The 24,555-nt window shown below is 43.5% G+C and overlaps 3 protein-coding genes and 1 long non-coding RNA gene across 4 annotated transcripts; 1 reads left to right on the forward strand and 3 right to left on the reverse strand.

Annotated features, from left to right (window-relative positions):
• Window positions 1-1,277: 1,277 nt before the first annotated feature.
• ctsa (cathepsin A) lies at window positions 1,278-7,016 on the reverse strand. Its single transcript, XM_026307546.1, has 14 exons — window positions 6,868-7,016; window positions 5,953-6,116; window positions 5,444-5,555; window positions 5,299-5,349; window positions 5,117-5,203; window positions 4,891-5,046; window positions 4,607-4,783; window positions 4,382-4,473; window positions 4,140-4,218; window positions 3,905-4,053; window positions 3,656-3,731; window positions 2,596-2,685; window positions 1,732-1,833; window positions 1,278-1,625 (listed from the first exon to the last, which is right to left on the reverse strand). Exons 2-14 carry the CDS (start codon window positions 6,114-6,116, stop codon window positions 1,542-1,544), a joined length of 1,419 nt encoding a protein of 472 aa, XP_026163331.1. The 5' UTR covers window positions 6,868-7,016; the 3' UTR covers window positions 1,278-1,541.
• A 433-nt stretch (window positions 7,017-7,449) lies between these two features.
• snrpb (small nuclear ribonucleoprotein polypeptides B and B1) lies at window positions 7,450-11,242 on the reverse strand. The gene is made up of 7 exons (XM_026307547.1): window positions 11,110-11,242; window positions 10,017-10,168; window positions 9,284-9,395; window positions 8,870-9,022; window positions 8,666-8,795; window positions 7,663-7,794; window positions 7,450-7,580 (listed from the first exon to the last, which is right to left on the reverse strand). Exons 1-7 carry the CDS (start codon window positions 11,110-11,112, stop codon window positions 7,540-7,542), a joined length of 723 nt encoding a protein of 240 aa, XP_026163332.1. The 5' UTR covers window positions 11,113-11,242; the 3' UTR covers window positions 7,450-7,539.
• Window positions 11,243-14,512: 3,270 nt separating this feature from the next.
• Window positions 14,513-24,482, forward strand: LOC113130038 (uncharacterized). Its single transcript, XM_033325209.1, has 13 exons — window positions 14,513-14,618; window positions 14,806-14,932; window positions 15,180-15,238; window positions 16,682-16,775; window positions 16,935-17,088; window positions 17,595-17,662; window positions 17,830-17,938; window positions 18,023-18,243; window positions 18,324-18,480; window positions 22,030-22,260; window positions 22,344-22,547; window positions 23,514-23,656; window positions 23,776-24,482. The coding sequence occupies exons 4-13, from the start codon at window positions 16,728-16,730 to the stop codon at window positions 23,950-23,952; spliced, it is 1,512 nt and encodes a 503-aa protein (XP_033181100.1). The 5' UTR covers window positions 14,513-14,618; window positions 14,806-14,932; window positions 15,180-15,238; window positions 16,682-16,727; the 3' UTR covers window positions 23,953-24,482.
• LOC113130043 (uncharacterized) lies at window positions 15,780-22,104 on the reverse strand. The gene is made up of 4 exons (XR_003295659.1): window positions 22,030-22,104; window positions 18,357-18,548; window positions 16,906-17,066; window positions 15,780-16,586 (listed from the first exon to the last, which is right to left on the reverse strand). It is a non-coding gene; the product is annotated as an uncharacterized LOC113130043 (long non-coding RNA).
• Window positions 24,483-24,555: the final 73 nt, after the last annotated feature.

Consider the following 24,555-nt stretch of genomic DNA (forward strand, 5'->3'; position numbering starts at 1 on the left):
GTTCAATAAAAATGAAACAGTTACAACTAAACCGTTTCTACCGCGTTAAAAAAACTTCACGACCTTCAATTTAAACTACACAAACCTAGTCCAATTGTGACTTCTCAGTTTGTATTGCTTTTATTAATTAACTCTTCCGACACAAACTATTTGAAACCTGCATAAAAGGGTGACTGTGAACTCACCTCTGAAGTTTGAACTGTTTCAACATCACACGTCTGTCCAGTACGTTTCACACGATCTCATGTCACAGGATGAAATTAAGTGTCGTACATGCGCAGGTGACTCCCTGGGCCATCAACACATGAACGAACACAAACAGTGGCATTAGACCAGTCACACTCAAAGATAAAACTCTGAACCTCAACATTTGCTGTTTCTGCCTTCATGGCTGGCTGGGAGGCTTTATACTTTACATTCAGTACCAGTGTACCATTACAGTTGCGCCCCTTTTCTCTCTGCTGTGACTGGCAGGCTTCAGAGAACCTGAAGCACTACAGCATAAACATGCAGGACAGTGTTTGATATCTGACAGCCATTATGTACTGTTGATGTATCTGCCTACATGGGAAAACCAAGAACGACCAGATGATCAGACTTTTTACAGGTGTTCTTACAGACACAGGACCAGTGATCTGCTGGGACATGATGGTTTTATTATGGAATGATCAGACATCACTAACTAAGCTGCTGTGTCCAACGGGAAACGTATTATCATGGGTGGAACGGTGGTTTAATGGTTAGCAGTGTTGCCTCACAGCAGGAAGGTTCCTGGTTGTAAACCCATCAGGGGCCTTTCTGTGTGGAGTCTGCATGTTCTCCCTGTGCTTGCGTGGGTTTTCTCCAGGTACTCTGGTTTCCTCCCACAGTCCAAAAACATGTATGTCAGGTTGATTGGTGACTCTAAATTGCCCATAGGATTGAGTGTGAGTGTGTGAGGTTGTTTGTCTCTATGTGGCCCTGTGATGGACTGGGGACCTGTCCAGGGTGGACCCCTGCATTTCACCCAAAGAGAGCTGGGATAGGCTCCAGCAGATCCCTGGGACCCTGGTTAGGACTAAGGGGGTCTAGATAATGGATGGATATTGTTACATATTGTAGAATGTATGTGTGAACAGAACAAGAGGAGGAAACGCCAAACACAATGTAACGCCAAGCCCTTCAGACAGAAATCCTGAAACAGACACACTTTCAAGCAAAACAGGTTCATACTTGTAAACAAACAAGTTCAGGTGCTACTTTTTACAGTCAGTTTGAGACACAATAAAAACATCAAGTTCTTGTATAAAAAGCTTTATTCTCTGATTTTCCCTTTAAAATCAAAAACAGCAAAAGTTTCACATTAAATCAACAGATGGCAGTGCTCGTTTCCATGACAACATATTGCCACAGTGACCAGGACAGTGATTGGCTGGGATTGAGACACTTCTTTTCCTGCAATAGTGATGTGGTTGCCAGGCAACACAGAGGTGAACTGTGTTTGTCCACTTAGAACAAAGAGTGACCCATGGGGGTCAGGGGTCAGTCAGCAGGGTCACAGGTCAGTAGGGTTGTCTCTTGATAAACCTGGTGAACATGGCGAAGGCAGCGATTGGTTTATCTGATGGGACCATGTGACCCGAGCCCTGCAGGAGGACAGAGATCAAAACTCAGCCGCAGAGTTTAAACAATAAATCTCACCAATCACCAACACATGACATCACAGGGTCAGCTGATGTTGTAGGCGTCTACCTTGACAGTGAGGAAGGCGATGTTGTTGAATTCCTTGACAAAGCCACCGACCTGCTGACCATCTACATCATCAAAGAGCCAAGGACGCCTCTGAACTTCCACCTGAGAGACACTAGAGGTTAATGCACTTGATGCCACACCTGGAGACCACCTCCTGTTACTGATTACTATGAATGACACCTGCATACTGGAAAAATAACTTGGCTTTGTGCTGATCATTATTTGAACTTCCCACCATGTGTTGGGTTATAAATTTCATTACTAACAATCTGCTGTGTTTTTACTGCAGCATTTTACTGAATGTGAACAACAATTAGTGTTAATAAAAAATAAAACATCAGGAAAAAAATATCTGATTTTAAACAACTTTTACGTCTCTCTGCTCTGTTTCCACTCCTCTGCCAGCTTCTCTCTGCTCACAGCTGAAGCTGATTTTTGGAAAAAGATGGGCCTCCCTTTGTTGGTGAGGAAGAACCATGTGAGCCAGGTCAGCGGTGTGGCTTCTTGCTGTGTTTTTAATAGTTTTTAGACAATAATGGAAGTCTACGGCACAGACCCATAAGCTGAACCAGGTTCGGGATTCAACACATTCATTGCTGCTGTCAGTCTCTGGATGGGATCTGGACTCAGTAACAGACACACACACACCGACTGTGTCTGTGAATTTCAATTAGAGCTCATAACACAGTATTCTGGCCTGGTGGCGAACACCCCAGGACAAGAAAAAGACCAGACTGTTACAGTTGTGATGAGACAGAAACCTCTTCTGAGCTATGACCAATTAAACAGCAGACTACAGATATGTTCTGTGATCACTGATCATCTCCACATATTGATTATTTATTAAGTCAAACATTAAGTTACCTGCTGGTTCAGAGACTCAACGAACCACTCGTCCCCCATGAAATTGCAGGCCATGTCCACGTCCCCATTATACACCAGGACCCGATACTTCTGTAGAGACCACAAAACATTAACAAAGCCACACCCCCACACACCTGGACAATGAAGCCACAGCCATTAGGGCTAATGATCCAATCACCAGCTGAACTCACATTCAGAGGGGTTAATTTAATCAGCATTTTAAAAACAAACACCAAAGTGATTGTAGTGATTCCTGTTTGAAATAGCACCTCCTGCAGATGTTTCACAATAAAAGCCTCCAAGTGGCATACAGTGGACAATTTCTTATCCTACTGCTAAAAGTTTTATTTTGAACGTTTCAAATATTTTGTATGCATAGTCTATTTTACTATAAACTTCTTTATCAAGAAGAGCTATAGTTAAAAATATATTTCTGAAACGATAAGTTTGGGGGTACTTAGAATTGACTGTGAAGCGATATATATATATATATAAAAACAGGAACAAAGTCAGACTCATGAAGAACAAACTGCCAATTACATCTGGTCACGAATCCCTTAATGTGAAACAACTGCAGGAAATGCAGTTTAATGAAAGGAGCTGCACGTTTTGGATTCAGGTACTGCTGCTGAAAAATCTGAGACACGGCTGTTTTTTTTTTTGCTATAACTGCTGGACAAAAGCCCACACAAACTCCACACAGAAAGGCCAACGGGTCAACTCAGGTTCAAGCCTTCGTACTGTGAGGACACTGCTTTTTAAACACTGGAGCAACTTGCAATTACAGAACAGCTGCCACTATTACCACAGATAATCTGCATTGTTTATTAATCTCCCTGACATTTTGAAGGTCGGGTAACATTTCAATAAATCGGAATCTGGTGAAACATGATGTAAAGTTTCTTCTTCTACTACTTTGTCATGTCCTGCAGTTAGCTGATCTCACACAACAAAATGGTAGGTCAAATAAAAACTTCATGGTGAGGTGGTCACATCTTGTTTCAGACAATTTAACGATTTCAGACATTAGGGTCAGACTACAGGTCTTCTGTTCACTGACCAGAGCAGACAACAGCTTGAGGTACTGTTTTCTGACGTCCAGGTAGATGCGACCGTAGTTCATATTCACCTCAGCACTGCAACACAAAACAAGAGATCAGGTTCTTTTACACCTTTATCAATAAGAGAGACACAGCAGCTTTCTATGATACGACTCTGCAACTTAAATTGGAAGTGTCTAATGTGCAGGTGAACAGATGTGTTACATCTGCCAATGTGCAGGATAGGTGTATACCAGATGTAGAATTACCTGCAGATGACCCAGTCCAGGGCCTTTGGGCTGATGTGCAGAGCGGCTTTAACATACGGGTTGTTCAGATAGAGGGTGGAGGGGGTGGAGTTTGTACAGGGGGGGTCCAGACGGACTGACAGGTGGAGAGACGCCAGACCTCGCAGCTTCTATACAGAATCACAGGAAGACCAGGTATGTGTCTGTCAGATGGGAGTCAGTTTTGATGTCAAAACACTGGTGATGTCATACACACCTGGTTCCATAGTTGAATCCATGGATGCTTGATGAAAGAGTTTCCGAGATCCCTGATTAGCAGTTGACCTCGTTCAACACTGATAATCAAAAGCAGGAAATCAACACGCATCACCTGTTAGTGGTCAGAGTACACCTGCTGCAGGTAACTAACTCCAGCAGCAGCTGGTCAAACATTTACAGTTGTTCACTACAGTAAGAGAGTGATGATTCAAGAAACAAAGGCTAAAGGTCACGGTTCACCTTACTCTCTGGCCGACTCCACCTGGACATTCAGCGTACAGGTTGTACATGTTCAGTCCTGAACTGTAGACGATGTCCTGAACCTCAAACAGCTGCGGACAAAACGCAGTTTGACATCGGATTTAGCAGATCAACCAGTTCAGACTAGATTTATATATGAACTGATTTAAACTGGAAATCAACCAGGCTCAGACTGTTTTATCAGATAAATTTGTTCAGGCTTACTCTGGAGGTACAGTTCTTGTCCTGGTTGTTGTAGAAGTTGCATGTTCCATTTTTGCAGCAGAACGTCTGCAGCTGGGTCCACAGACGACTTCCCAGCAGGCCATGGTAGTACGCAAAGTACACCAGAGAGTTGTCATTCATCTCATAACTCGACATCCCATTTCCCACAGCAATGCCCTGCAGAACAGGTGAGGTACAGGTAATATAACAAGGTCACTATTGTTTAAACAGCGTAGACTAAAGTGATCTAACACAGCAGTGCCACGAGCAGCATCAGCTTATACCTGCAGGTTGAGGCTGGTGTCCTCCATGACTCTCTCAGCGAGCGTTGGGATGTAGATTCCTCCATAACTCTCTCCAGTCAGGAAAAGTTCATTCTGGCTGAACTCTGGAAATAGCTGGAAGAATTCCTTCAGAGCCAGGTAGTTGTTCATTGACACCTGAAGAGAAAAACATTACTCTAAATACTTGTGTGCCAATCAGGAGCTGAGCTTCGTTTATGTCACTGACCTCGGTGTCGTTGGTGACGTATTTCTGATCATCAGAGTATGAGAAGCCAACCCCTACTGGAGACTCCAGGTACAACATGTTAGCAATCTGCCATTCGAGAAGCACCAATAAATTAACCATGTGACCAAAACAAATTGAGCCCATAATGGCGTCTGGATTTAATATGCAACTGGTGAACTGACCTTATTCCAGGAGTACGGGTTGTACTGCAATGTCACTCCGTCATCCTGAATCTAATGAAAGAAGTCAGAGGTCAGCCAGTGTCAAGTTTGACATCACACTGACACAGGTGAGTATGGGTCAGGTGAGTGGAGTCAGGTCACCTACCAAGAAGGGCCCATGTTCGGTCAGCAGCCCGTCCAGAGAGCTGCAGCCAGGGCCGCCATTCAACCACAACACCACTGGGTCAGAAGACGGCTTGTTCTGAGACTCCACAAACCTGAAAGCAACTACATGCTCAGGTGATCATCACTACTATGTTGATGTTGCATTTAACTTCACTCTTTGTTTTACCAGACTGCTTTCTGCTTGAGCTGTTATGAAACCATAATTCCTCGGTGGAAATTCTTCTTTTTCTACCTTTAGTGTTAGGAATAAAGTTCTGCTTACTATGAATATTGCCTGGAGCAGAATCAGAAATATACCATTCGATCTTAGCAAGTGATTACTTTGTTTGGCCTATGTGCCTGTGTATAAAACAGCAGGAGAACTTGACCTGTTATGGTGCATTAAGTCGCCCAAAAGTAAATGCAGAAATGAGTTAAAACATCTTTTTGGTTTAAAACAGTATTTTAGAATTTAGTTGGATTGATGGAGACATAGTTTCAGATACTGACCAATAGTGCAGGTGTTTTCCATCAGCCACGCTCAGGTATCCTGAGTAATGTCTGAAGTTTGGCTGTTTCTGCAGACCAGGCAGGTAAATCACCTCATCTGCAGTCGGAGCTGTGTCAGCGGCGAGCAGAGAGGACAAGAAGTAGCCCAACAAAAACACCCGCATCTGGAATCAGACAGGAAGTGTTATTACCAAAGACCACAGAGGGATCACAGGAAGCAGCTGTGTTGTCCATGAGCAAATTCAAGACAGTAAATAACTGAATCCTAACTTTCATGACTCCATCAGGTTTTTCTGTTTGTATCCTCACCCAGAACAAAACAACACATATTAGGTGATAATTTGAAGGAAGAAACGTTTGATTTTCTGAGGAAGAAACATATTTAATATGGACATAATGCTAATTGATCACCTCCTACATTGATCAGATTAACACTGATCAGCTCCTACACCGATGTCATCCAACACATTTAACATGACGACCCGCCAAATGCAGTGAACAGATCAGGGAAGGGGTCAGAGGTCACACTTTAAAACACGTGATTTAAGAGGAAGTTCGCAGAAAACTTTGTTTTCCCAGGAAGACTCAGACTTTGTTCTTCGTCAGGTGATTCATTTAACGCAGTGACCAAATGTAGTTCCGGTATTTCTGAATGAAGTTTGTCAGAAAACGCGCAGTTGGTGGAACAGTAGCAGTTTCTTTACCCAGCAGGTTACACACCAACCACACGCCCACACAGGTGTTTACCAAATTAAAAATTTTACAAAACACTAAAACCACATTGTTTAACTCAGCGACAGTACTTTCGGTTTATTTACACCCGGAAACAGATTAGGCTATCGCGAACTCACGGAAATGCGAAGAAAACCCTGAAAACCGTTGTCCTTCGGTCAAACATATAAACAGTTCCCTCACCGTGTTGCCGCCGTGTCCACCTGGTTTCTGGTCAGCAGGTTAAATCTCGACTGCAAACACTAAGAATCGCAGCAGGTCATATGACTGCAGCAATCACATGATCAAATCCCGCCCCCGGAAACTGTGGTCATGGCAACACGTCTTTAACTCCAGACCAGAAGCAGTTGATCAGGATTTAGCGACTCTTTATTCATGGAGTTATTGTCAGATATGATTTCATGTTATCAATATTTAATATCATATGACAAACTTGTAAAAAAAAAAAAAAAAAGATTCAATTATGGTCAGAATGCTTTCAAAATAAGAGCGTTCAGCTGTTCATTAGGTCTGATTAAGATACAAGGGCTGAAGGAAGACTGTCCACCTGCCAACCCAATTAGTACATAAGCTGCCAATTAGTGCTTATAAAACCATTATAAACTCACATCTGCCTCTGCACAAGAATGCACTGCAGGAAACCAGCTGAAATCCCATATGACACATTGTTCGCCTCTCCTGTAATGAAGTCATCTGAACTAAGACTGGCTGTCACTCCAGACCTTTACTGAAGTGTTACCATGGAAACACATAGGCAAACAAACATCCTGAGGAAACTTTATTTAAAAAGTAAACAAACCAGAAGATTTAAAAAACAATCTATACAACAGGTGAATGTGAGGGGACGGGCCTTTTTCAGGGCCGTGGAGGCGGTCTCATCCCTGGAGGAGGTGGTCCTAAAACAAAGCAGAGGTCACATCATTAATGATGAATCAGATTGGTTGTTCAGACTAGCCTGTCCCCATGGTAACAGCTTACCTCTCATGCCGGGGGGCGGTGGCCTCATGCCTGGGGGGGGCATCCCCATTGGTGCTCCTCGACCTGGACCAGGAGGCATCCCCATCGGAGGACCCATTGGGGGTCTCATGCCAGGGGGTGGGCCCATCATACCTGCAGGAGGGAAGATTTACCATCAGAACACAGCAGGACAGCAGCAACAAAGTGACTAGTTTAACCTGCAGCGCACCACAAAACGCTGCAGGTCAGCACCACCAAAGATAAAGCTGTACCCGCTTATATGAGTTTTAGAACCCAACATACAATGCTTTGGGGTCTAATGATATTTAATCACAAACAGGTTACTGTTCTCTAAACCAATTCTCGCTGCTGTTCCGTTTTCTGTGAGTGTCACATTCTGGGCCCTGCAACAATATCACACAGTTCACTTCATTTTAACTGAACTGACCCTGAATAGCAAGGAAGGACAGAATCCAGCTCAGCACAGTGTCTATGGTTTATGTCGATCATTATCAAAATGATCTGTTGTATTGTGAACATGGTTAGAACAGGGCTGCCACTAGTGGCTATTTTTCTAATGACTCATCTAAAATAATTTAGAATTGAATTGACTGATTAATTTTCCTTCAAGAAATAAATATGAATAAGTCAATTCATTTTGACAGATTGTATGCCATTGTATAATGCAGCAATAGGTAAAGGTTCATGTTTTAAATTGCAAAAGTGTAGGCTTAAACTTGTGTTAAGCTTCTTGTGTGCAAGAAAGCCTAAGAAAGTAGAAAGAAAGAGGGTGCATTATTAAATCTAGCAGCTCCAAAGTACAAAGTAAGACCAAATCTTTGTTCCAAACAAAATGACAAAGGCTGCCAACCCTGAGAACATGGAGGCAGTTTGGTGTTTATATGGTACCAATCACATTGTTGCTAGGACTTTCCAGTTGGTTGCTACAGAGTTACGGGTGGCTGTTACTAGACCCTTAAATCAGCTGATGCCAGTCTGGCTAATGAAAACAAGACAATCTCACCTGGAGGTGGGGCTCCCCGACCCATAGGGGGTGGGGCTCCTCTGCCAGGTGGATACTGTGTGGGGGCTCCAGCGATGCTTGCACCTGCTGCTGCCGCAGCAACTGTCCCTCTACCCTGTGGGGTCATCACCTGAAGACACACAAGAAGCTGTCACGACCTGTTGCACACATACCTAAGCACCAACAAGATGTTGCCATGGTTACCTGCTGTGAAGGGCCACCCACTCCTCTGACAGGCCCAGCAAGTCCGGCTGGAGCCTGAGGCATTGGCGCTCCTGCAGGGACTCCACGACCTGCTGCCCGTCCGACACCTGGACCACCAGCCACACCAGCCAATGGGACACGGGCTATGCCGGTCTGAGCACAGGAAAGTGGGGAGATTAGGGTTTAATTGTCAGATTCTTTTCATATTATGTTAAAAGTAACTAATCCTGCAACCACTGCATCAGTCGGTAAAGAAAAATAAAATGAGAAACTCAAGCCGTCCTGAAACGCCCACAGAGCTCCACTACTTCAAACTAACAGAAAAATGGAGGCAGTTGCTCATTTCTCAAGTAAGCCAGAACAAGCTCAATCAACACTACAGGTAGTTTCCTGCTGGCTGCAGGTGACACTCACATCTTTAGGGGGTGGCCCCTCCACCGTCATAGACACCAGGTTCTCCCCCCTCAGCAGAACCAGACCCAGAACCCTCTTCTCCTCCCGCTCTGGCTGCTTTGAGTTCTTTGGCCTGAAAGAAGAAAAGTATACTCATGCCTCAGTTTCCCTAATGGTAACCCCACAGATGAGCAGCTTCACTGTAGGTTTTCACTTATTGCAAGTCCCCTGTAAAACTGTTTTTACTGATCAAGCATGCTCAGTATATTGTGTGAAACAAGTATGTTCATATTTTCAGTGGAAAAGAAAAAAGGAGACAAGTGAAAAAATGTCAGCTTCCAAAGAAAGAAAGGACATGAAGTTTATTATTTCAAAACTTAAAAGCAAATTACTGAACTGAATCATTAAAATAAGAATTTAGACACCATCACAACAGCATGATACATCATTGGTCTCCATCAATAGAAGGAACAACTGGAAAGCTTCACATTTCAGTCGGCTGAACCAAAATCAATCTCAGTTTCATGGTAAGTAAATTGGCCAAAAATAACTCTAAAGTTGAAAAACTGATAAAAGTGAAGACAGTAAAAAGAAAAAAGTCATCATCATCAACAATGGAAAGCATTTCAGTGAAACAAACCGAAGTTTGGGGACTGGACTAAGACAAAAGGTTTTTACAGATGATCCAGATGAGATCAACACATGCCAACTGAAGAAGATAATGACCAGGTGTAGTGCTGCAGGTTTAACCTACTTAATCTTCCTGAACTCGTCACAGTCGCACAGGATCAGGTTCATGTGTTTGTCAAAGGCTTTAAAGGTGCCGATGAAGATCCGACCGTCCTGCAGGATGCACCTCATCCTGAAGTCAATGTGCTGCAGCATCTTACTGCTCTTTCCCACCGTCTGCCAACCAATCAGAGACATGATTTACTGTGACATCATCAGGCTGAGGTCAGGGACATAAACATTTCTTACAAATCAGTGTTGGTTCTGATTCAGGGCACATTGTGAGAGCGTGAACCCTGATTCTGTACCTCAGTATGGAGGCTTCAGCTGAGTAATGATCAATGACTACAGTCTCACAATCGCAAGATTTAATTAAAAAAAAAAAAAAAAAATCAATCAGACCTGTTTTCCTTTATCACATCACAGACACTGATCGTTGAGTCATGGACGTCTCAATAACTTCAGACACTCGATTAAAATCTGAATCGGATCCAAAGCAGTGACCAGACGTCTTTTCTTTCTGCGTGTTTATTAGGGCTACGACAACGAATCGATAAGACAGATCGAAAATCCAACCGCGACTTTTTCCTCTCCACTGTCGCCAAGTGCTGCTCATAACGGATTTGTTGGGTTTTGCTTTAGCTTTTTGCAAAGTGTTTTAAGATGATTGTATTGCGATTTAACGCCATAACGTTACAAATAAACAGGCCTGGAGCTGAGTTACATGTCGCACACAGGTTAGCTCCGGTTTAACGGCTCCGAGCTCCGGTTTACCGGTAAAATGCGGTTCAAACTTTTGTCGTTCGCACCAAATCAAACCGAACAGCCGGACGTAGCCGGGAGCTAAGGGCTAACGTTAACAGAACAAATGAACGGCCGACTGTTTGTTCCTCACAACCCCGTTAACGGTCCGGACTGCCGATATGTGAATATATACCGATTGGACCATTGGACCAACGGATGAATTTAAACCGTGAGTCCGTGCGAAACCGCAGATCTGCACTAACGTTCACCAGACGTTTATTCGCGCCATTGTTACAATTAAAACCGTAAACCGGTCAAATACAGACTGTCCCGGTACGGGCGGCCCACGAACTCTCTACCGGGTAACTACTCACCATGGTTGCGGTTCCGATGGCTCCGATACCCACCGGATTCACCGAACAAACCCAAAAAAATTGACTTGCGAAGCTGCCGCTAGGCCGTCTTTATCAGCGACTCAGCGGAAGTGACGTAGGAGAAACAGCGTGCTGCAACAGAACAGGTCCTACTCGAACAACGGAAACGCATGGTTCCTAATGCGGTTCGCGAAGATGAGTATTACAGCTTAAATCCCAGGCGATCCAGAGGATTTTGTTTCTGTAGTACCTGTGAGCAGTTCTTCAACTTATATTTATTTTCTGTGTTACTGACTGTGTTTCTCAGACTGTTTGCTCTTTGCTCCTCTTCATCCTGAACCGACAGGGTTAGAGGCTCCTGAGTGCAATGCACCTTCTTCTCATGCCAACATCTGTTTGTGATAACATGAAAAACCGGCATCTTGATCTATCTGTCAATACTGGAACAGCTTTGCTTTTATTCTTCACGTCGTTCACTCAGGTTAGACATAGAGCACATTTACTAACATACTGCACAGTGTTGCATATACTTGTGTATTTAACCCATATGTTAGTTTTAAATACACCAGTTTTAAATAATTCCAGAGGGAAATACCTAACATTTCAATAAGAACCTAAATATGACAGCGGTGGAAAAGGTCATTTTGTTTTAATCCTTTATTGCTATAGTGATCACAGTGAGGAACCACAGGTGGAAACAGTCACCAGGACATCACTTTTGTCTGTGCAGTGAATCCCAATGTTGAGTGTTTCTTTTATGTTTCTAGTTTGAATTTTGTTTTTGTGTTTACTGTTTACAAACAAAAGTCTAAGACATCTTACTGTCAGATAATTTTTATGTTTGTAATTTTGATAATTTCATTTCGACAGGGTGCCTGTGGGTCAGGGGTATGTTGATCATGTACACAAAGGTCAGTTGTTTGATCCCTGGCTTCTCTAGCCCACATGTTAAAGTGTCCTTGGCCGAGCACAGTGTGTGACTGGATGAATGGGAAATAGTATAAAGTGCTTCATTGCAGTAAGGCCATTTTTTACCATTTATGTTCTCTATCTCTATCAGAGTACTTATTTTACGCAATATTTAGAAACTCAACATGAAAGTTTGGGTGAGGAGCTCGGTCACCCGGGAGGAGCTCGGAGTAGAGCCGCTGCTCCTCCACATCGAGAGGAGTCAGTTGAGGTGGCTCGGGCATGTCCCACCGGGAGGAGGCCCCGGGGAAGACCCAGGACACGCTGGAGGTACTATGCCTCCCGACTGGCCTGGGAACGCCTCGGTTTCCCCCCGGAAGAGCTGGAGGAAGTGTCCAGGGAGAAGGAAGTCTGGGTATCCCTGATTCGGCTACTGCCCCCGCGACCCGGCCCCGGATAAGCGGTAGAAGATGGATGGATGGAACATGAAAGTATGCAGCATTTAGCATGTATTGACATTTCACATAAGAAGTAAAGTTTGACTCCGTTTTCCACGAAAGAAAAGAAACATTAAAGGTTTCTCCCATGTCAACCTGACTCCAAGACTCTGGTCTAAACCAGATCCTTGTTCAAAGGTGACACCATACCTGGCGGTATGTTCAGGGACCCTTATTAGCTGCTATTTACGACACAGAGCAGCTGTGTTTATTATTTAAATTCCTGTGTCAAATAGAAACAGGTTAAAAACTGAGGTTGTGTTCTGAAACCTGACAAGACTTTACTACAACATTTAAACAACCAAACGTTTTCTGTCACTGTACAAATGAAAATTAGAACTGAGCAGGAAAATTAAGATTAAAATAGAAAAACAGAAAAAAATGTATTATTCCCTTTTTCATGGCTGGTAAAGATTTTTGATTTTGATTCCTCGAGTGTTATTTACTATATTTTGTCAAGTATCTAAACTTTTGTCTTGCTTTTCATTTTCTATTGTTGTTCCTGGACCTTTATTCCAGAACAGCTGTAGTTTGAAACAGTTGATACTGAATTTAAAATAAACATTAGGAAAAACTTTCTGCCGCCTGTTATTTATATTTGTATGAGAATTAATGAAAAAAACATTTTTCTCTCTTACAAAGTCCAATTCTGATGTGGGCCTGGTTCCAAACACTGGACCTGATCAAAACCGTGTTATTGACAGCACTGAAAGTGAAAAGAGGTGGGTAAAATCCTGGTTCCGGCCCCGCTGGAGGACGCTGACGGTTTGTTGTGGTGTCAACATGTTGCTGATCATGTGACTTTAACTGTCAAAAACGAATTAAACCCTCCGGTATCGTCCACGTGTCGGTCTGTAGACCCGTGCAACTCAGTGATCTACTGTTCGAGACACTGATCACTACTTGAATCCACCTCTGTGCATGATTCTGATCGATCAGGTTATCGATCCTCCCTGCTGCTGATCATATGGTGGACCGTCATCCTGCTGCGGGCCGGTAGCCATGGTAACGCGAGCTCCCGCCGCCGGGCGCGCGCCGCAGTGAGACGGAGAACAGACGGTGAGTCACCGGGACCAGCCCCGGACGGCGACCGGTGACAGACCGTCCGACAACCGACAGACCAGAGACGAAGCTCCGTTAGCACGTTAGCCTGTTAGCTTCCCGCGGCTGTCGGTCGGCGACGCGCAACGTTAGTGGGACTGATGATGGTCAACCACCGCAACTAACGTCAGAGCAACGGGAGCGACGACGTCCAGCCCCGCAGTGTTGCTTCAGCCGACAGGACACAGCAACTACAGCAGCCAGACTGCAGTGGCTCAGCAACCACCATGTTGCTTCAATCCTGAACAGCTACAGCAACTACACCTGCAGCAACAACGGGAACAGCATCTACACCTACAGCAACAACAGCTACAGCAACAACACCTGCAGCAACAACAGGAACAGCATCTACACCTACAGCAACAACAGCTACAGCAACTACACCTGCGGCAACAGCATCTACAGAAACTACACCTGTAGCAACAACAGGAACAGCATCTACACCTGTAGTAACAACAGCTACAGCAACTACACCTGCGGCAACAGCATCTACAGAAACTACACCTGTAGCAACAACAGGAACAGCATCTACACCTGTAGCAACAACAGCTACAGCAACTACACCTGCAGCACCAACAGGAACAGCATCTACACCCGCAGTAACAACAGCTACAGAAACTACACCTGTAGCACCAAACAGGAACAGCATCTACACCTGTAGCAATGGTACAGCCTCTACACCTGCAGCAACAACAGCTACAGCATCTACACCTGCAGTAACAACAGCTACAGCATCTACACCTGCACCAACAAGTACAGCAACTACATCTGCAGCAACAACAGCTACAGCAACTACACCTGCGGCAACAGCTACAGCAACTACACCTGCAGCAACAGCTACAGCAACTACACCTGCAGCAACAACAGCTACAGCAACAACAGGAACAGCATCTACACCTACAGCAACAACAGCTACAGCAACTACACCTGCAGCAACAACAGCTACTGCAACTACACCTGCAGCAACAACAGCTACTGCAACTACACCTGCAGCACCAACAGGTACAGCAACTAAACAGCAATTCCACCCAGAGCAAAAACACAGCAGACTGTTGACCTGTAATAATTGTGTTGCATCAACCTTAAAGCTTCAACAAGGAATACAGCAACACAACCTACAACCAAACTTTCAGCAACTTGGATAAAAGACTGTTGATGTTTAATAACCGCTATGTTGCTTCAATCCAAGGAAAGGTCCAGCAACCAGGCTGCCAGCTACATGTGCAGCAACTAGACACCACTGTTGCAGTTTAATCATCACTCAGCCTGCAACTAGATTTACAGCAGCCAGCAACGCAGCGTCCATGGTAGATCAGGTGAGCAGCAACATGTCACTGTTATGTCACAGTCTCAGTGATGATGTCACATGTTTATTTTGATCAGTCAGTTGATGTGGTGGTCAAAGACGCACTAGTCTCCCAGTGTATGATGGGACAGACCTAAACCAGAGGTAAAGTGAACGAATGAACAAAATGAATCTGAGTAAATGACATGCAGGTCTGTTAGAGATTTATCAGTCGTCAGCAATCTGATCACAGATCATTATATACTATCTATTAACAGGAAAGGGAACAAAATCAAAATGCCATGACTAGAGGGGGCGGAGCCTGGATGGAGCTCAGGTGGGTTTTCCAGACACCTGTGATTGGTTCAGATCTGCTTTTTAAAGTTGGATCAGAAAACTGCTCCTACATGATGCATCTTCAGTAGTTTCTTCCTCTCGTGCTGGTGCTGGTGTGTGTTTAAACACGTGTTTCATAAACGTTTCAGAAGCACTTTGGCAGTTATTAAAGACAGAAAAACATCTTTACAGGTTGTCTACAAGCCAACTGAGAATAATATAAACTAAAGAAACAATACAATCCTCTATGGGTTTAAAATCAAAGTACCTCAAAACATTTAGTAAAAATCATGTCTGAAACATTGTCCTGTTTCAGATGTTTTCACTGCATATGGTTTCACAGAACAACCATTGGAGTTTGATGAGCAGGACAATTAAAGCCAAACTGATCAATCTGTTAAAATCACTGTTTTATTAATGAGGTTGTGCTCAGTGGATCAGCCGATCAACCAACATGTAATTACAACTCATCCAATTGGCTGATATGAGGGTCAGGAACAGGTAAAGTTGTTGCTATAGTAACATCAGCAGATCCCCCTCCCCTCCCCAGTTATATAACAGCTGCAGTCTATAAATACACCCAGCAGTATGTGTTATTGTGTGTGTTCATATCTTTGTCTGGTTTTGTGGAGCAAATTTTGTTTGCAACCAATGCTGTGAGGACACTATGGCCTGTCTGTCTTAGGGCTCGAGTCTGGAATTAGGGTCCTGTTTTGAATGCACACGTGTCACACACGTGACACGTGTGCATTCTGAATTAATTGAACAAAATACGCCTGACCTCTCTATCCCTCTGGCTGTGTCCTAATTCAGTGCCCACATTCTTCAAAAGCTGCATTTAAAAGCCATCTGTGTCACAGCATCGCAACAAGGCTGTCCCAGTTCAGCCCGTTCAGATGCATCCTCCTTTTCTGGGAAAATAAACTGCTTTATCCTTCATAGCCCAACATATTCAAATGTGCTGGTGACAAAAAGTGAATATGTTGGACACAAGTTTGGAGTCAGAGTTCACTTTTTTATACAAATGTAAATAGCAGGTTTCAGCTCAGTCAAATAAAATATTTACAAACAAGAGGTCTCAATAACCTCAAAGTAATGTGAAGCGTCTTGTTCTCCTCCAACAGAACATAAAAGAAATATAATCAACATTTCTGGCTCCGTCATATATAAATATTAATAACTGTTCGCAGTACCGTTATCCAACTCTGGTCCAACTGCAACTGTCTTGGTTGCTAGGGAACAGGAGCAGCGCTTCATGACTCAACAGTAGGGGCGGGAACAGTTGGTGACGCATACGGGAAGTCCTCATTTAAGATTGATCAGCTGATCCGGATTCGGGAAGGTTGTCTCTATTGAGGGACAAAAAAAATAAATAAAATAAACACCATTTTTATCTGCAGTTGTTTATTTCACTGAAGGAACGTTGTTTGTTTCTTTGTCTCAGTTCAGTGATGGCCTCAGGTTGAGTTAAGCCCCTTCCAGCCAATAGGATGAGCCCATTAAAGGAGACAAAGCCAGGCCCAGAGATGGATGGCAAGGTGAGATTTCCCACTATCATCTACTGCAGCATCATGACATGTCATGGCTGATAGCTGATCTTAGATTTGTCTGTACAAATGGACATTTTAAATAAAGTTTAGACAAACAGCAGGTGGATTGGTGACTTACCTGTTGTTAATCCTTTGCTGTGTGGTCAGGTGCAGACCTGGGCGCAGTCTCTTGTTTACACTCTTGAGGAACTGGAGTGTAAAATCTGTTACAACCGATACGACACTCGCAGCCGAAAACCCAAACTGCTGGGTTGTCTTCACCGAGTCTGTGCCAAGTGTCTGAAGAAGATGGTCGACATGGGTGAGTTCATCTGTCAGGTAAACTTTACTGTCACGTGGCGGATGAAAAGCTGAACATTGACTTGTCAGTCTGCTTTAAGATTATTTACAGTATAACAGCTGAAGTTTCTGTTGACATTAACCACAGCTGCAGACGTGATACCTGAACTCAGGTCAGATATCGCAAAAGCTGGACTGTTGTGAGACCTCACTATATTGAAGTCTGACTCGTTTTTATTCCAACTTTTCTTTTCAGCACAGCTCATATTAACATACTATTAGGTCAACAATATCACAGCAGTCTGCAGTTACCATAAAACACAAATCCATCCATCCATCACCTATATCTGCTTATTCCTATTTTGGGTCAAAGGGATCTGCTAGAACCCATCCCAGCTCTCTTTGGAGAAAACACAAATCATTCAAGCAAATCAGATCCCATCATTCTCCAGTATGAGAGTCTGACGCTGATACACATGATTCAGACATCATTCATTGAGGCATTTGACTCTTGTGATTGATTCTCAGGAGAGTCTTCCCCCTCTGTCATCAGCTGTCCGTTCTGTCGCCACGAGACCCATGTCCCTGACGAAGAGGTAAGATTTTATTTTTCTAACAGGTGAGACTTTATTTAACCAACAGGTGGGACTCCTCATATTTAATGAGGAAGTACCTCCAGTACTTTTTTCACTATTTAATGAGCATATCTCAATCCTGTTTTTCCCTCCATATCCATCTCAGTCACTTTCTGCTACTTCTACAGGTGTGGTTGATGGAAGATGACCGACATATCCTGGCTGTTCTGTCATGTCAGGACCGAGCTCGACGAGGAGGTGGGGGGGAGGTGGTGCTGAGTCCCACCAGTCTGAGCGGTAAAAAGCTTAATGGGTTTCTTTTTCTCAGTGTTTGTGTTTGGAGTATGTACTGCAGACTTAATGTAATCTATCTCTCATCAGGAGGCATCGAGGCGTCCCACCGCTCCTCAGACTGTCTGGTCATCACCATCATGGAGCTCCCAGAGGATTCTCCATCCTCAGACTCACTGAGCATGCTCAATGTGGTGGGTCTGTACCGCCCCCCAAGCCTAGACTCGCTGCCTTGCAACCTGCCAGCTCAGAAGTGTCACACCTGGACATCACACAGCTTCCCCCGCTGCCTGCTTGGGGTGCTCTGTCTGGTTAGTACAAACAACACTAGTCCAACAAGTCAGATATGTGTCTGACATCCTGACAGATGTGTTTTTGTGTCTTTGCACAGGTGTACTTCAGCTCCCTGCCTCTGGGAATTTACCTGCTGATGATCGGTCAGCTGTGGTTGGGCGTGGTACTGGTCAGTCTGGTTCCCTCCACGCTGCTGCTGCTCGTCCTGTACGGTTTCTGTCAGTGTCTCTGCCACCAGCTGATGGAGGCACTCGCCGCACGGAGACACACATTGCCATGACGAGGGTGACACACACCATCACGATAATGATGACAACCCATGCTGCCATGATGATGATGACACATAACATAAACAAACAAACATAAAATAAACCATGACAAAGATAACACATTCTGCCATAATGACAGCGACATGTGTTGCCATGGTGATGACATGGTTTACATGGACTACATTCATCTACAGTCACTGAGGATGAAACAAGAAGACCCAAACAAACAGCTGAAACACATGAGGAACAACAATGAGCAGACGCCCACGTTTCTGACCAGCTCGATCAGTGAAGCTCTGTGGCTGTAACGTCAGTGTTCCTGTCAGTCCGATGTCTTTGTGCTGCTGTCAGAAGGACTAAGTCGTTTCCAGGATGAATGACTTTATGATTAAAATTTATTTGAATAACACTAATTTACTTTTTTTTTTTTTTTTTTTAAATCAGACTAAAAACTAAATCAGGTGCCAACACTGCTGCCATGGCATCCATGAGCAACGCATCACTGCTTTCACACCTCAAGAACTGACAGTAACAACAACACAGACACCAGAACAGTAAAACAATAAAATTCAGCCACAGGATGAGCCAAACTTTGCCAATAGAGCAAGAGGAACTCATCCTAAACAGTATAATCAGAACCAGACCAGATTGAATCCAGAATGGACCTGCAACCTAACCCATCAGCTGCTGACACATCATCTAAATACCAGCATGTGATGTTAAAGGACAGCCAGTCAGCCAATTAGAGGACTGAACCACTGCACTGTGCAGACTTTAAATAACAACACCAATTAACCCTGTTAGAAACCATGTTGTAACTGTTTAATATGTTTAATCTGAGCCCGTCTGCAACACTTGTCTGTTTATAAAATCCTCTCTGTCCAGAGGTTCCACATGTTTCAGCTTAATGTGTCAGTGCAGAAACAAGGCAGGGATATTAGTGTGGGAAACTGTTAGCCTAGCTTAGCACAATCAGGGCAAAACTCGTAGCATCATTAGAAGAGAAATAAAAATCTATGGCGTGATTACAAACTGTCACAGCAGAATTAGATGCTCCTACTGTTTTGGCTTCTGAACACCTGAGATCAGAACTCATATTATTTTAAATGTATTTATTAATTCTTCTATTAGGTGAAACGGGTGGTGGAGTGATGTCGCACTGTGTCCTTCCAACAGCAGATTGTAGGTCTGAACCTGGGTCCTTTCTGTGTGGAGTCTGCATGTTGTCCCTGTGTCTGTGTGGGTTTTCTCCTCCCACAGTCCAAACACATGCAGGTTTGGTTGGTTGGTGACTCTAAATTGCCCGTAGGTGTGAATGTGAGTGTGTGTCTGTCTCTGTGTGTCATCCCTGTGGTTGCTCTGTCCAGAGTGGACCTGCCTCTCACCCACTGCATGCTGGGATTGGGTCCAGGGTTAGAGCCTATCCACCCCCACCCCCCACCCCCCCGTGGGTGTACTGGGATAAGCACTATCAAGGATGGAAGGGTTATTTTTTTAATGCTACCCAAAGTCAGTTCACGTCACAGAAAACCCATATGAGATTCATTAAATTTGTCAGGTCAGAAGTGACGAGCCTCATTCATTAATGCTTTTCTTCTAATGTTTGTGATCATTGTTCTAATGATTCATAAAAACATGAAAAAATAAGGAACCCCAACATCAGGAAATCACACAGACACAGGCTAACAGTTTTCCTCTACTTCCAGTCTTTGTGCTAAGCTAGGCTAACAGCTGTTTCTCTGTGCTGCATGAGAGTCTGAAGGACATAAAATGTTGGACTGTTCCTTTAAAGTTTGTCTTTACAAAGTGCCATTGCTTTAGTGTTTGACTAATGAACCCTGGGATGATGATGATGATGGTCAGCTGACCTGTTGTGTCACTTCCTTAACAACTGATATTCGTATTACGGTTGTTTGTTGTCAAGTTTGTTTTGTTTATGATGGTGATTTAATCTTTTTGTTTCAAAGTAGAAAAGAAAAAGAAAAGCAAATCTTATTATTCCATCACAGTAGAACTGTGATGTTGAAGCCAACAATAATTTAATTTATCAATATATCTAATTCATTGATTATTCAGCAAATAAACTGTCATAAAAAAGTGAAAATGCCATTATTTCTTTCTACAGTCCAACTGAACATATCCTGCCTTTTATTGTCTTGAGACATGTTGAGTTTTTTGAAAACCTAAATATCCCCTGGAACCAGTGATTTTGGAAAAACATGAGGTACGTTTCCACCACAAGAACTTTCCCGAAGGAACTTTTTGATGAACACAGTTTCTGCACCAGTTTTTCCACCAGATAGACCAGCCAGAAGATTGATCCAGCGCTGCCACAACACGCTGTTAGTACTGTTAGCATAACGAGGACAGGCTTCGTCTTCAGGGACCAAGACAATGACATCTAATGGTCTGTAGAGTTCACTTGTGATCTAAAGATGTATTTGGTTTCAGTCTGACCTTCAATGTTAACAAGTTTATTACACATGACAGCAGTGACGTTTTTGTCCCTGGATGGAAAAGACTAGATCACCACCTGACTACCTGACTCAGGTCCTTTATTAATAGCCTGACGGTCTACCTCAACAGGTGAATCACTGACAGCTGAGGGTAAGATAAGGATCCTCAGGGAGCTGTTGAGGCTGAGAAGATTCAGGCCTCAGCTGGGCTCTGAGCGTTAATTAAAAACACTGGTCCCCTGAGAAGAGTGTTTATAAAAACCTGCATGACACTGCAGGTCCTCCACTACAGAAGAAGAAGGTGAAGCAGCAGGTAGGACAATGTACAGGTTTTATTCTGTATTCTGAAGCGTCTTTAGTAACTCCCAAGGCATCCTGAGAAGTTTTAAATTTTTTTTAAAATTTATGTTTGTAATATTTGTGACCTATTGTCCATTTCTGAAATTTTGATTTGAAAAACTATAACATTTAATCTTTTCACAGGGTAGTCAGTTTAAATCAGTGCTGACACTGTTTTATTATTGACAAATTAGTTTCTAATAATTTATACATTAATAATTATATATTAGTACAGTTTTTGGGTTACAGTTGGCATGCAGTTTCCTTTCACATTTAAGAACCAAACATAAACATATGCGCAGTGGGTCATATGTATTGATCCCAATCCAAATCTCAAAAAAATCCTTTCAAATGTTTCTACCTGTCAATGTTTCACATATAAAGATGTTGTTACCAGGCGTAAATAAAGGCGGTTGGCAAATCCTGTGCAGGTTTTCAGACAGCAGAGATTATGACAAATATAAAAGAAAGCACTGTTAAATTTTAGAGATGTGGCTGAAACTGTCTTACTGCCATACTGTGCTGTTGGATTGATTTGCATTCTCACTAAGACATTGGAAAAACACTGAATGACAGATTGTACTCAGTTACTGAAGCTAATGGACACTAATCTCTGCTAAGTCAGAAAGATGCTAAAGAGAATCTCAGACATTGTTAATCAAGGACTTCCAGGTGTATAAACCGACAACTTATATATAATTTAATTATATTAACCTTTAACCATAACAAACCCACTGACCTGTCACCTGTCAGGTGGATTTTAACATCATGAGTCGGTGGCGTCGTTCAGTGACTGAACTGGCTGCACGTCGGCGGCAGCAGGTCGAGTGTGAGCGCGCCCAGGAAGCTCTCACTCGGGTTACTTCCTGTTTTCAGCAGCTGGTAGCATCTCTCGGCAGTTCAGCAGACTGCAGCTTCCTGCGAGACCAGATGGACGAGGCAAGAGCACTCGCTCACCGCATCTGCAGCGGTAAGAAGACCTGTTAATACACGTGTTCATATATACATATACAAAACTGGCCATATCCTTGTTTGTGTCTCACCTGTCTGTAGGTCTGTCCCAGCATCTGGTGTGTCTGCTATCAGATTGTGACTCCGCCCCCTCAGGTGCAGAGGACAGACAGGTGTTGGAGCGTCTCTGGGTTCTCTTCTTGTCAGTGATGGAGAACTTCCTGTCTGACCTCCGTAAAGCCAGTAATCTGATTGGACAATTCCCTCTGACTCAGCGCTGCGACAGACGTTCACTGGTCAACACAGGTCAGCTAGTGGTGTCAACTTCCTGTCTATGTGATCTCTCTGATTGGCTGAATGACCAAGCATCTTTCAGTCTTTTGTTTCTTGCTTCCTCACCTTCCTACCTTGCCTCCTTTCCCTGGTTACGTCCTTCTGAGCGTCTGAAATTGCCTTAAAGAGTCTCTTCAAGTAATCCTGGAAAAATCCTCAGGTCCTACTCAAGGACCCCAAGAAACTCTTCAAAGATAACCAAAACCACCATTTGAATATTTTCAAGAACTTGGTCCCACAGTACTTTCAAGAATCCTTAGAATCTGAATTAGCTTCAAGAGGCTCTAGATAGACCTCAGTAAGCTCACCAAGAATTGATACAGTTCTCTCTGACACTGAGAGCCTCATCATGGATACCCAAACTAAACAGGTTCAACACTAAACAGTTCTTAGTTCTTCTCCTGTGGGAATCAGAACGGTAAATCCTCAAAGACTCCTATACACCTTTCCACAAGTACTGAAACCTCCTCAAGGGCCAAGACACATTCTTCAAGGTCCAATGGATCCTTGTGAAAAATTCCTATAAACACATCAAGGACGCACAGAGCTGGAAGACCAATACACGTAGAATCTCCTGAGGTACAGCTAGATTCTCACCAAAGGCCTCAGGCAGCTCTAATAAATCTTCAAACTTCTCCCTCATTTGTTTGTCTGTACGGCTCACTGGGACTGCTCCAAAATTCCTACGGACTCCCCAAAACCTTATCATATGAGACAGCAAACTCTCCTCAAAGAACCTCCTGGAGCCACGCCCATGTGTCTCCAGTAAAGCTTTAAGAAATCCTAATGTCTTAAAGAGCAACCTCAGATCTTCAGCTTCTTCGAGGTCCACTGGAAATTCTTGTAGCAGCCACAAAATATAGTTAAAATAAAAATATTTCTGTTTTCCAAGAACAGCCCGCATCCATCTAACCTCCCTCCTCTTGTTCCCGTCTCCAGGATGTATTGATGGTGTGGTAGGAGTGGCAGCTCGGGCCGCTGCAGTCCAGGTGCCTTGGCTAACCTTGAAGGAGGAGTTAAGCCCTGATTTGACCAATCACATCACTGAACTGGAAGAAATGCTGAGTGAGATGCAGTTGAAGGTGAGCCATAACCAGAGAGGAAAAATTTGGTGCCAGAACCAGAATAGAAACAGGTCTGATAGTACTAGGTTGTTCACCTGTGTCTTGCTGTTTCATCTAAATATGTCGTTATCCTGCAGGTTCCTGTGGCATTCTGGTCGGTTGAGGCAACCCAGCCAGCATGGGCTGAAGCTAGCGGTGAGCCAGGTGAGCCGGAGGAGAGCCTGGAGGACCTGATGGAGGTTGACGTGATCTCCAACAATAAGATGGCCAGCTGCTGCCAGCCACCGTGCTGTAGACTAGGCTGTGTGGGGTAGAACCAGCCCAACGTGGTCTCACCTGCATGAACCTGGGTCTGGATGAAACGCTGACAGTGTCAATGTGCAAATAATGAGAGAATTAGAGAGAAGTCAAATGTATTACATTTTAGTAGTCAGAAAAATATTGGAAGATCAAAACTTCATGAGGCAAAAAGGCAGAAAACCAGGTTAATTTAAAATCATGTAAGTCATAAAGTAACAGGAAACTATGGCAATAATAAAGTGGTAATTTTAGGAATATAAAAACTCTTTAAAAGTTAATTCAAAACAAGCAATGTTATTTCTAGAAGTTTTATTCCAAATCAAGTTTACAATTAAGTCTTTTCTCTAGAAATTCTTTTAAATGTACATCAACTGAAACCTGCTGTCAGAATAAAAGCAGCTGATATTGATCAGATTGTTTTCATTAAGCTTGACACTGATTCCGCTGGTTTACTGGTTCGTGTGACAGAGCAAAGAGGTAATTACAACCTTCATCATAAACAAATGATTAATAAGTTGGGAAACCTGCATGTGAATATGTGGCTGAATTATGGCTTTTCCATCAGCAGTGGAACATAGCAAACTATCATATTAAAACGAGTCACGTGCATCAATAAC

This window comes from Mastacembelus armatus, chromosome 5, assembly GCF_900324485.2.
Source record: "Mastacembelus armatus chromosome 5, fMasArm1.2, whole genome shotgun sequence".
Lineage (NCBI taxonomy): Eukaryota > Metazoa > Chordata > Actinopteri > Synbranchiformes > Mastacembelidae > Mastacembelus > Mastacembelus armatus.